This window comes from Etheostoma cragini, chromosome 16 (assembly GCF_013103735.1).
Source record: "Etheostoma cragini isolate CJK2018 chromosome 16, CSU_Ecrag_1.0, whole genome shotgun sequence".
NCBI lineage: Eukaryota > Metazoa > Chordata > Actinopteri > Perciformes > Percidae > Etheostoma > Etheostoma cragini.
This window is the reverse complement of record NC_048422.1, coordinates 5,313,529-5,326,465: the sequence shown is the minus strand read 5'-3', so window position 1 is coordinate 5,326,465 and position 12,937 is coordinate 5,313,529. Positions and strand designations below refer to the sequence as shown.

Below are 12,937 nucleotides of genomic sequence, written 5' to 3'. Positions count from 1 at the left end.
AGATGGGTTGCTGAGTGTACATTACTGAGAAATAAAATGAACTTTTTTGATTTTTTGGAAAAAGGCTGCAATGAAACAGAGTGAAAAATTTAAAGGGGTCTGAATACTTTCCGTACCCACTGTGTATATATATATATATATCTTATAAGAGTAACGTGCAAGTCTTAAAAAAATCCCAACTAAACCAGACACAATCCCAATGTAATAACAACTCAAGCATGAGGCTGCTTTAGGACCCCCAGAATAATGTATAGGTTAAACTCACTTCTATAAAAATGTGCTGTGTAACGATACTGCGTTGATGTATCTTTCACTCCTAAAAAAGCACCCGTACCAGTAGCCTACTTATTCAAAGTAGCAGTATGAAATGAAAGTGGTAGTTTTTATTTAAACTGCACATTTACTTGTTTGAATCTCCGTTTAAAACTCGCAAAACTTAACTTATGTAGCAATTTTCAAAACACAGACTCAAGATGATTTACAGAACCCAGAATTAAAAAGATAAGATAAAAAAATCCGCCGATCTGAGCAGGAATATTCTGCACAGTGCTCTGGCTGCTTGTGTCTTCTGCTGCTAAGTAACGAGTATGACCGGTCCAAGATGGCGGCTGGAAATCTTGCACTCAGCAGCCAATGCGGCGTCTACTCTTTATTATGTCTATGTTGTTTACTGCCTGAAATATTTTGTGGCCCTGACTTCCAATCAGAGGATCACAGGTTTCCGTGACGTCCACCGGAAAACAGAGGACGCAAACGCAACACGTAAAACAAAACAGATGCCGCCCACACAAATCGGCGACAGAGGACGTCAAGTCGTCTGTGAAAGTAGCCACCAGTGCTCCTAGGCGGAGTGGAGTCCTATTTGTAAAAGACTGAAAATCACGAACAACGACTCACCTAGACGGCCCTAGTTAGTTAGCTCCAATATCAACTCCGTTAACGTTATTCCTTCAATCCCCAAAAAGTTTTAAGAAAAACCGACGTTTCTCCGACTAAAGGTAAGTTAACTAGTGAAACCATGACCAGCTAGCATACGTGGTTGTTTGGGAAGTTTCTGAAGTGAACAGTAAAAGACTAATAAAGTCAAATTGTAAGTTGTCGTTTACATTATCCTACGCGATTAACAAAAGCCTTGACGTTGACAAAAGTTAAACTAGGCTAGAGAGGATTTAATACGTTTGGTTAACACGTGTCGCTGAAAAGTTTTCTCAAACTGCGAGGTTTGAAATGAGCTAGCTACAGCTTTAGCATTTTATAGCAGCTAACGTTAGCTTCTAACTTAACCATTAACAATATAATAGCATTATCATCGATGTCTCTGGTTTGTATTTTACGACACCGACTTGTCACGAACTTAAAATAAAGACGACCTGTATTTAGCTCGGCCAGGAACACCAGATACACAGCTAAAGTTCTCAGCATTGTATATTGGTGGCTAACGTTACATCAAGGTTTGTCGATTATTTGAGTTCACTGCTTAAGAGTTTTGACACATGAACGTATTTTTCTATGATAACCCTCGTATTATGGCTAAGTTATTGTAAAGATGTTTGTGTTGGGAACCTAAACAAAGAACCTACAAAGCCAACGAAACAAACGTGCTAATAGTTTTAAGATTTAGCTAACAACTAGCATGCTAACATTAGCAAGATCACGAGAATCTGCTCACACTGTTGTTGTGGCTAACCCTCGTTAGCATATGAGACATTGAACTAAACCACATAGAAATAAACTGCGATTTGGTTGCCCGTCTTTTAACTAGAAATGTGTTTAATTCGATTTAGAGGTGTTACTGTTCGCCCTGCTATGTAGCATCGTTTTTAATACAAAGACATTAGGAGCAGCCATTAGCTTGCTAGCATGACTCAGTGGATTTGTTACGTTAGAAGTGACACGGCTGTGGCCCAGTGTTTGTCACAAAGCAACCGAAGACTGTCCGACGTAAATTGTATGATTGCTTAAACCAATACATTGCCTAAATCTAAGTAAGGATGAGGTTACTGAGCCAAGGGCTAGTTTGACCTTAGCATATTGCTAGTAGCACTAACGTTACATCTTTGGGGGGCAGTGAGTGATTTGGGCTTTTGTCTCACTCTCAGTGGTAAACGTGCTCGACTCTTTATGCGATCTACAGGTGTTGTACCGAATATTGTAATCTTTTTAGAATCCGTGTAGGAGTTGGCAATACCTGTTTTCGTAATGTGTTTTCTCCCTGGGTTAGAGAGCTGATGCTATCTTTGATGGGGAAACCTACTCTGTCGAGGATACACATTATGGCATGATACCAGCTGTTTACAGGGCTCTAGAGGTTGTCTATAAATAGATGTGCTTACAGTTGTACTGTATTGAGGTAGCCTGAGAGTGTCCACCTCTTAGATCACATTGCACTCCCGTGACAGTGGAAAGCCATCATGCACAGGTCCATGTGAGGCTGTAGCTGCATGGAACACTGCACACAGCCAGTGTCACACACATGGGAAAGTGCAGATGGCAGCAGCAGTGTAGTGTAGTGTAGTGTTCTGATGGAGAGAAGAAGGACTCAGATGTAATTCCACCAAACCTCAACTAACTCTTCTGGTAACCAGAAAGAGAAGTAATCACATTACAAATTTGATTACTTCTCTTTCTGGTTACCCCATGCTTTACCAATGATTATAAACGGCCTTCCTTTCAAGAGCTATTCCAACAACTTCCTTTATTGTAATAATGAGGCTGATGGGTGTTATATTTACTTGAGAAACTTTGGCTTGAGAAGTGGGGACTTCTACCTTATGTTCAACTTGAAGAAACCCCTAACTTTGTAAAAATTAGCCAATATTTCTGGTTTTAGACATACAAATGTTAAAAGGCATGATTTGCAGCCCTACATATCCTTGTTAATTAACATGATTATCAGTTATAATAAACTTGACCTGCGCTAAGCCAGATGCAATGGCGTTGCCTCTGCAAAATAGCCTCTGGAAAGAACTTGTTGTGGTGGAACAAGCTAGCTGTCTGGATTTACGCTGCAGAGACCTGAGGAGCAGTTAAAGCGTAACTCTTGGCAAAATGCAACCTAGGGTCTTTTTGTGAATGCACCTGAGTCAAACTTTTGTTTAAACAAACAATTAGGACGGAAATGCCACTTTTAAGATTTACCATATTATCATTTTCGGTCAAGTGTCCTTTTGAATGGGAGTGCTAGGGGCACTCTTACGATAGCATCTAAATCAGTATTGTAAAAACACTAACTATGCTTGACACAACATGAAAATTTGCTTACTTAGCAATGAGAATATTGTTTGTGTACACAGAGTTTACTAAAGGGTTTGAAAGACTCACTCTAGCCGGTCAAAAAGTGTCAATCTCCGAATGAACGGACTCCATAGGAGGAAATGTCATTCTTATATGAGGCTCCTTTTTCAACTACGAGGTAAATATGGATGGCAACCGGAAACACAGTTTCTACATTACGTTTTTAAAATCTCTCTTTTTACTCTTTTTAACTCTGCACACAAACAATGAGCTCAATACTGAGTTCATTTGTAGAGTCCTGGTGATACTTAGCAACGTTTCATTTTGTCGAGCCTTCTTAGTGTTTTAAAAATAGTGATTTACATGCTATCTTAGGAGTGCCGCTAGCACTCCCATTCAAAAGCCAATATTCAGGTCACATTTATAAAAATAATAATAATATATTATTTTAAAGGCAAATGGGATATTAGTTTTATTGAACTAATTAATTAGTTCAATAAAACTAATTAAAAATTTAAGTCTTCCACAAACCTAGGGAAGTCACTGTATCATCACAGCACTTTGGTTTAAGGAGAACCTTCCCATCGATCCCTTTGAATAGTTTTTTGAACAACTGTAAATGTCGTGTTATTTTAGCCACTTCTAGGGATAAGTTCTGTCTTTGTGCAAGTGACTCCACTCAGTGAAGCTATTTTACTTTTAATTAAGTCTTTTTAAATAATTTCTTTAGGCCAGTTCTCCCCCTGTTATTATATTGTACGTAGTGTCTTTGCTTTTTGTCTCCAGGTCAGCTCACCAGGCAGACATCACAATGGCCCAGGAAACCAATCAGAGTCCGGTTCCTATGCTCTGTGCTAATGGCTGTGGTTTCTATGGCAACCCTAGGACTAATGGCATGTGCTCCGTGTGCCACAAGGAGCACCTGTCAAGGCAGAACAATGGAGGAGTCGGTTCTATGAGCGTTATGGGTAAGACCTGCTGTGTGTGTCACAGTTGTTTTTTTATGTTGTTTCCACGTGCGCTAAGGAACAACTCACAGCCTCTGTATCTGACAGTAACACACGTTGGAATTTTCTCCCTCAGGCAGCGGCAGTGGCCCCACGGCCGAGGCTTCTGCCATCCAGAGGTTAGGGGCCACCTTGAATAATGCTGCAGCTGCTGCCGTGGCTGCTGCCGAGGTGGCAGCTGAGGCCGCAGCTTCTGCTGAGGCTGCTGCCTCCGTGGCTTTCAGGTGAGGGGGTCCAGCACAGTGTAAAATACCGCCTTCAGACGAAGCTTGTGAGGGCGCAGTTTTGAAATGGGGAGTTGGAACACGATATGGACTCGACGTCTAAGTGGTTTGACACTTAAATGAAGAGGAGTGCCAGTTGGAGTCCATCTGACCAATATTAAGTACAAAATAAAAATAAAATAGCTTTGTCAAACCATACTCAACATCTACCGTAAAGCACGCAGCAAAGGAATACATGTCAGCAAAAACCAGCACTGCAAATCTAAAGAGCCCAATTAAAATCAGCGTTTAATATATGTATCCAATCAATCAATCAAGCAACACAATAATGGTAGGTGTGCGTGTGATATGTACACAGTTCAAGAGTGTAATTCTTTTTTTTGTCTCGTTTATCCTGTGCAGTGGGGTTTCAACTACCATGTCTGTAACGCAGCAGATGACCGAGATGAGCCTCTGCTGTGAGGAGAAAGGAGCATCAGGGAGCAGCGTGGAGCTCCCAGAGCCAGGTGGGTTGGATTTAGAGGGCAGGTCCATTAAGGTCATACAGTACCAGGATTTTATAGATGCAATTCATATGATTGGCTAAAAACAGATTTATCTCTGGTTATTTTAAGTATAAACCCTACACATTAATGCTAATATAAACGAGTGAGAGGTACTTCACTAAGTTAGGTGTTGTTGTTGTGTGTCTCCAGTGTTGACTCAGCCCACATCCTCAGCCTCTCATCCCTCCACGGCTGGCAGCAGGGAGTCCAAAACCCCGGAGCCCCCAAAACCCAAAAAGAATCGCTGCTTTATGTGCCGCAAAAAGGTTGGCCTTACAGGTGAGAAATGACACCGGAAACTATTGAAATGCCATCAGAAAATGTCAGCGCCAGTCACAGGTTTGTTTTTGTTCACGCTGAAAACAGGAACTTGTTTTTAGTTTGAATGTTTCTGGCTGAGAACGCCGATGCAACCAGGACACACCGGATCCACCGCACAGCACGCAGACTGCAGAACGCCAGTCGCTTAAAAACTTTAAGTCTCGCAATAGCTGATGAAAAAAACTACAGTAATCATGTCGATTTTATGCAGCAAATGTATTTTGCTTATGTCAGCAAAAAATCAAATGGGAGAACAAGATGAGTTAAAACTAGACCCGCCAGGCTCTTCTGTTGTCTGCCACGTCCGACACTCAGGAGCACCTGTATCGGCGTAACCACCCTCAAACTTTATAGCGCTCTGTTTCCATCCTTATAGCAGCAGGGACACACAACACACACACACACACACGCATATGTAAATAGTCAATTTACAGTCATACCTTATCTAACAGCTTGAACCCACACAGCGGGTATAATCTTAGCAGTCTAAGATGTGCTGTTGTCTGCTGCGTCTCGATGACACACTCATTTGTGCGTTGGTCAATTCAGTCAACACAAAACCTCCTAAACAAAACACATCTTTTTGATTCTATGTGACGCTATGGGGGGGCCACAAGATTGGTGCTTTGATCCCTGGCTCCTTCGGCCTCATGTCAACGTGTTGATGAGCAAGACGCTACTCGGGGTCAATTCAATGTAGAGATTGACTTTCACATCAGTGAACTGTTCCATTATCTGTGGCAAATAATAGCTTATTCCTCTATTCTGAGTTGTAAGCAGTGTGTGCCCCCCTCCCCCCTTTACCTGTCTACCTGTTCACTGTCAAATAAAGGCAAAAAATGGCCCAAAAATCTTTAAGAAGTTATTGATTTAAAGTTTTTTTGTGGGTTCTTAAATTTGTTTTACAGAACGTCCTTGCATAAAAGATCCCGCAAAAGGCATCAGTTAAGTCCAATGGCTAAGTGTTACTTATTTATAATATTGATCTATGCCTTTACGTTTCAGTCACTTCAAAATATGACTTTTTAAGGTCAACATCCTGTTGCATGTGTGTCAGGATGTCTACGGTTACCGGTGTTTGACCCTTGTGAGCACTAGTGTTCTCTACCTGACCCGGTCTGTCCTCCTCCAGGTTTCGACTGCCGCTGTGGGAATCTGTTCTGTGGACTTCACCGTTACTCCGATAAGCACAACTGTCCGTACGACTATAAAGCTGAAGCTGCTGACAAGATTCGCAAAGAGAACCCTGTGGTTGTTGCCGACAAGATCCAGAGAATATGAAGAGGATTCTGTTTTACTTTGAACACTGAGAGCAATCGGCTTTAAAAGAAAAGAAATGGACTCGACCCCAACCTTCTTCCTGAAGGACCTGTTTTTTTTTCCCCGTTGTTTGTTACACATTCAAGACTTTTCCCCCTAGTGCATGAAAAGTTCACCTCTATTTTCAGCGTTCTTTCTTGTTTGTGCGAGTTCATTAGTTCTGGAGGGTTGTTTGTGAGGGCGGGGGGGGGGCAAGATGCAGTTGACGGCCATGCAGGCTGTAATGTGATCCTCCGGAGCTGGTTTGAACTCTGCCTGGAAAGAGCTCGGACACTTGGGCCTGTTTGGACTCTTAGACTTTTACTGCGGATGGCGATGGCGCCGTCTCAGCCGTGCTTGCTCTCTGCTGGCTTGAGTAGCAAAATGAATATTGTCTTTTTCTGTTCTTGGCCTCCACCTAACTGTGTGAGGTCAGAGTTTAACCCTCCTTACTTCTCAGACTTTGCGTCCTTGGTAAGTTTTATCAACCTAAAATGCTTCTCGGTGCCCCCCCCCCCCCCCCCCCCCCCCCCCCCCCCCCCCCCCCCCCCCCCCCCCCCCCCCCCCCCCCCCCCCCCCGCCACGACACACAGCTCAGACATACTGCTCAAGAGACTTTAAAAGAAGAGACTTTGTTGCAAGCCCTTTTCTTGTGGGCACATATTCTTACCCTGGTGCGTGAGTGTGTGTATCACTAAGAACAAAACGTAGTTTGTCAGTCTACTTGTTTCTTCTGTTGGTCTCGGGCTGAATGCTGCGCCCCGCTCTGACCCGGGCTCTGGCGTCCGGACCGTAAAACCACCCGCTGAAGACACAGGACGATTCAAGTCACCTGGCAGTTTGTTTTTCCAGAAAAGTGGTGTGTATGCTGCCGTGTGTTGTTGTATGACAAGTAGCCTAAACTTGTATTAATGTTTGCCTTTAGAAGGGTTTAGCTCCACTAATATTTTCATCTTTTATTTCACTATTGAATGATTTCCCCTTTTTGTGTTGTTTTTAAAAAGGAAAAAAAAGTGAGCTGACAAATTCACAATATTGGGAGTGTTGGACTGTTGCATACTGTGTCTTGAACATAAGTGTGTGTGTGTCTGTGAGTGTGTGTTTGCAGGCTTAAATGTGGACGGCTGGCGTGTGAGTAGTGGTTGTGTGCCGTTGTGACTTAGACCTGTGGTCGTAGGTTATTAATCAATTTTTTCTTTTTTTTAAAGTTTTTTTTTGTTTGTCTGGCTGCTTTATCTGAGTGTTTTTGTTTTTTACCCTTTAGTTATGCAAGTTTGTACAAACATCTTTATTTATATACTGCGGTGCGCGTAATCTTCCAATAAAGAAAAAAACATGTATGATGTAAATAAATTATGTTCACAAATATAAAAAACAAGAATTCTTCTGTTCTTTATTTTTAATATGAAGCTGTTGGCCAGTTTGATCTTAAATGTTAGTTACTGGCTTATTTGTATATAACTTTATGGTTTTTGTGTGTATACTGTATATAGTTATTTTACAGTGTTCCCTGTCAATGGGAAATGGTGATAAGTGTAAACCTTAGGACAACCAACCTTCAGGTAGGTCCTGTCCCATCTTTTTCCCAAAGCCATGCTGTACCATTTGGAAGATGTGGGACCATAAGCTACCAATGATCAGTCACCAATCTCTGGCTGGACAAATTTAACATCAAATAGTAAAATACCCAGTATACATGGATAAGTTTTTCCAGGGTTTGTTAAGTAAGACAATGTTGAGAGGGTCAGAATTTTGTGACACAAACAAGTATATATATATATATATATATATATATGCGCACGTACTGTATGTGGCTCTATAGTACAGTGAGAATAAATATTTTAACACCCTGATATTTTGCAAGTTCTCCCACTTAGAAATCATGGAGGGGTCTGAAGTGTTCATCGTAGGTGCATGTCCACTGTGAGAGACATAATCTAAAAGGAAACATCCAGAAATCACAATGTATGATTTTTTTTTTTACTATTTAATTGTATGATACAGCTGCAAATACGTGTTTGAACACCTGAGAAAATCTGTGTTAATATTTGGTACAGTAGCCTTTGTTTGCAGTTCCAGAGGTCAAACGTTTCCTGTAGTTTTTCACCAGGTTTGCACACACTGCAGAAGGGATTTTGGCCCACTCCTCCACACAGATCTTCTCTAGATCAGTCGGGTTTCTGGGCTGTCTCTGAGAAACACAGAGTTCGAGCTCCCTCCAAAGATTCTCTATTGGGTTTAGGTCTGGAGACTGGCTAGGCCACGCCAGAACGTTGATATGCTTCTTACAGAGCCACTCCTTGGTTATCCTTGCTGTGTGCTTCGGGTAATTGTCATGTAGGAAGACCCAGCCTCGACCCATCTTCAATGCTCTAACTGAGGGAAGGAGGTTGTTCCCCAAAATCTCTCAAAACATGGCCACGGTCATCCTCTTCTTAATACAGGGCAGTCACCCTGTCCCATGTGCAGAAAAACACCCCCAAAGCATGATGCTACCACCGCCATGCTTCACAGTAGGGATGGTGTTCTTGGGATGGTACTCATCATTCTTCTTCCTCCATACACAGTTAGTGGAATTATGACCAAAAAGTTCTATTTTGGTCTCATCTGACCACATGACTTTCTCCCATGACTCCTCTGGATCATCCAAATGGTCATTGGCAAACTTAAGACGGGCCTTGATATGTGCTGGTTAAAGCAGGGAAACCTTCCGTGCCATGCGTGATTTCCTACCACAACGTCTTAGTGTATTACCAACAGTAACCATGGAAACGGTGGTCCCGTCTCTTTTCAGATCATTGACCAGCTCCTCCCGTGTAGTTCTGGGCTGATTTCTCACCCTTCTTAGTATCATTGACAACCCACGAGGTGAGATCTTGCATGGAGCCCCAGTCCGAGGGAGATTGACATTGTCATGTTTAGCTTAATTCATTTTCTAATGATTGCTCCAACAGTGGACCTTTTTTCACCAAGCTGCTTAGCAATGTCCCCGTAGCCCTTTCCAGCCTTGTGGAGGTGTAAAATTTGTCTCCAGTGTCTTTGGACAGCTCTTTGGTCTTGGCCATGTTAGTAGTTGGATTCTTACTGATTGTATAGGGTGGATAGGTGTCTTTATGCAGCTAACAACCTTAAACAGGTGCATCTACTTTAGGATAATAAATGGAGTGGAGGTGGACATTTTGAAGGCAGACTAACAGGTCTGTGAGGGTCAGAATTGTAGCTGATAGACAGGTGTTCAAATACTTATTTGCAGCTGTATCATACAAATAAATAGTTAAAAAATCATACATTGGGCATGTCCACTGTCTCTCACAGTGGACATGCACCTACAATAACAATTTCAGACCCCTCCATGATTTCTAAGTGGGAAAACTTGCAAATTAGCAGGGTGTTGAAATACTTATTTTCCTCACTGTATATACACACACATACTGTATGTGTATCTATAGTAGCTAGAATAAGTTCACACACCCATGCTGAAGTTGATTGAAAATGAATTAAAGAATTATTTATTGTAAATAAATAAATGTTCCTTAAAATACAGGGGGCATAAGCATACACACAATTAAAATAGCCCCCCCCCCCCCCCCCCCCCCCCCCCCCCCCCCCCCCCCCCCCCCCCCCCCCCCCCCCCCCATATCACATATCCTTCTCCATACCTAGAGATAGGAATGGAGAACTTTCCATAATTTCTTTAAAACTAAAAATGTGCCTGCCTCTATGTGAATTTAACATGAGGGTGTATGTAATTATGGCCCCTGTATTTTAAGGAACAACATTTATTTATGTACAATACATTATTCATTCACAAAGAAAATTGCTATCCTTAAAATGCTGGATTTTCAAATTGTTTTAATACACATGTACTCACAGAGGGTGGGTGAGGTTTCCAGCTGATATGTCCAGGCTGTTTGTCAGTTGCTCTGCTACAGGTCTGTGTTTCCAGGTCCTCGTGTCTCTGCAGGGGAAACAGGATCTGGCTTTGGGTCACGCTATGACGCCTGCTCCCCTGCCTCAACACGAGGCCGGTCGTATTGATAACGGACGTGCAGTACTCAGTCATCAGCAGCAGGAGCAGCCCAAAATGTCACCAGCTCTTCTGTTCCTCAGCCTGAGTACTCTGAAGACAAGTAGAAGGGAAACTGAGCCGCACACTCGTGGCAGCAAAATGTACTTTCAAGAAGTCAAAACAAATATTGTTGAAGGCTTTTATTACGAGCTTGAGAAATTCAATCTTACAATCATAGATAGTACTGACTGTTGAGTAGTACACACCACACTGCAAATTAGAGATGTGAGCACAAATTCTAAACAAGTTATACAAGGAAAAATATACACAGATTGTGAACATCTGGAAAATTTAAAGCAGAAAACAGGAGCACACTGTGTGACACGAATGTATACACACAAAATGTATATAATACGTAAGTAAAGTAATCTATTGGAGTAAATGTGTTTGCGTTATTTCTTGGTCAGTTTTCTCTTGGTTAGCCACTAGGTGGCATCACAGACAATCCCATCCAACATGTAGCACTAGAACAAAATCCAAACATGAGTGGACTCCTAAATTGTTGTGGTGGTGTAGAATTATGAAACTCTTACAAGACAAACATAAAAACTAAAGGTAATAAATAAAACACGCTAAATAAAAAAAACCTGAAATGTGAACCTACCATTGTAAATTTAACTCTGAAACATGAGAGTCAGCACTGTTTGTACAGTACAGTCATCACTAATGTTATAACAACTAAAACATATTATATACAATATAGATATATAAATGTGTGTGTGTATGTATACCGTATATGTGTGCATATTTTGTATATGTATGTATATATATTTGTATATGTGTATGTATACTGTATAAACAACATCATTATCCAACAAGGCATGCAGTAGGCTGCGAGCTAGTTTTATTTTAAACTAAATCAATTTAACGTTCAGTCAGGAAGAGCAATGTGTAAATGGAACAATCTCCCAAATACTATCAAACAACAAAACACTCGGCGTGGGTTTAAAGAAATACTTAAGAAATATTACTTTCAAACTTCAATACCAATTTAGAGAGAGTCTGTTACACGGCTTTATGGTATCTCTTATATCCATTCGGAGTAGTGTAATGTATTTTCTTTTCTTTTGATTAATTGCATTGGCTGTAAAAATTGAAATATGATTTGAATTTTGTGAAATGTTGTGTAATGTCTGTGTGTGTGTATGGTGTGTAATGTGATGTTGTAAATTTTATTGTCACACGACCGGTCGCAGGAACCCAGGAAGAAAAGCTTTTAGCTTATGCTGAAGATAATGGGGATCCATATTGCCCCATATGTATTTATAGAGCGCTTATCTAGTCTTAACGACTACTCAAATCGCTTTTACATCATCCAGGAAACATTCAACATTCACAAACATTCATACACCGTGGCCAAGGCTGCCACCTGCTCATCATATAAACACTAACATTTACACTCCGATGGCGCAGCCTCGGGGGCAACCCGGGGTTCAGTGTCTTGCCCAAGGACACGTTGACATGGTACCACAGGGCCAGGGATTGAACCACCAACCTTCTAATTGGCAGGCAACCGCTCCCAGCCGCCCCAGAACATTAGAACATCGTTAGAACAAAACAAAAACATGGAAACAGCTTCCACAGACAGACAGTAGGCCTAGCATTAAACATTTTATTTTACAGTCTTTATGTGAAATACACACAGTTTGTAGCCCTGTCACGGGTGTGAAGTGATAATACAGCATTCGCTACACTTGATCCATTAACTTTTAATTGCTCATGCATCTTTCATACTGGACATGAAATATTGATTTAAAAACATCTGATGATTTTTAGACATGTAGGTGTTTAGAAATGCGTGTCAACATCACAAATGTGCCCAAATTTAAAGAAAAAATCTTGAATTCCTGCAGTATGTTTAGTTTTTGTAAACTACAGGACTACTAGGAGATTTACTTGGAGATTTACTAAAGAGTAACAAGTAGGTTAAGTTTAACATATATTCAGGAATTAATAATGAAAAAACACACATAAATCTTACTTATTGTGATCAACTTTTTCATTGGCATACATGTGTATGACAAAACACAGCTGGCAACCCTGAAATGTAAAAATAGTGTCTGAGTCTTCAGGGTCTGAAAAGTGAAGCCTATGGTGATTGGCTTTAACCTTCATTCAGTCAATCTGATTTCCACCAGTTGTATGTAGGCTCTCCAGGATAATGGACACATTTTTAGGCATTCAGTTACCAAATGGATTGAAAAATCGTGCACATGGCTTCTGTAAATGGAGCATGTT

The 12,937-nt window shown here is 41.2% G+C and overlaps 2 protein-coding genes across 3 annotated transcripts in view; both read left to right on the top strand.

Annotated features, from left to right (window-relative positions):
- Window positions 1-694: 694 nt before the first annotated feature.
- Window positions 695-6,665, top strand: LOC117959796 (AN1-type zinc finger protein 5-like). 2 transcript variants are annotated; one of them, XM_034897074.1, is made up of 6 exons: window positions 695-998; window positions 4,021-4,202; window positions 4,318-4,465; window positions 4,868-4,971; window positions 5,161-5,289; window positions 6,240-6,453. In XM_034897074.1, exons 2-6 carry the CDS (start codon window positions 4,046-4,048, stop codon window positions 6,278-6,280), a joined length of 579 nt encoding a protein of 192 aa, XP_034752965.1. In that variant the 5' UTR covers window positions 695-998; window positions 4,021-4,045; the 3' UTR covers window positions 6,281-6,453. The 2 variants fall into 2 exon arrangements, with proteins under 2 accessions (XP_034752965.1, XP_034752964.1); XM_034897073.1 differs by lacking the exon at window positions 6,240-6,453 and adding an exon at window positions 6,464-6,665 and having other exon boundaries at window positions 716-998.
- A 301-nt stretch (window positions 6,666-6,966) lies between these two features.
- The window catches only part of tmc2a (transmembrane channel-like 2a), a 26,057-nt gene continuing 20,086 nt past the window's right edge, over window positions 6,967-12,937 (top strand). Inside the window, exons 1-2 of the mRNA XM_034896977.1 lie at window positions 6,967-7,104; window positions 10,595-10,760. Coding sequence (XP_034752868.1) covers window positions 6,967-7,104; window positions 10,595-10,760 — 304 coding nt within the window. The remainder of the gene's footprint in view (window positions 7,105-10,594; window positions 10,761-12,937) is intronic.

What these genes read in the sequence shown, in the direction of transcription:
- LOC117959796 (XM_034897073.1), top strand. Translation starts at nt 4,046, where the DNA reads ATGGCCCAGGAAACCAATCAGAGTCCGGTTCCTATGCTCTGTGCTAAT. An exon ending in CGGTTCTATGAGCGTTATGG is followed by an intron (nt 4,203 to 4,317) that starts GTAAGACCTGCT and finishes TTTCTCCCTCAG; the next exon opens with GCAGCGGCAGTGGCCCCACG. An exon ending in CAAAAAGGTTGGCCTTACAG is followed by an intron (nt 5,290 to 6,463) that starts GTGAGAAATGAC and finishes GTCCTCCTCCAG; the next exon opens with GTTTCGACTGCCGCTGTGGG.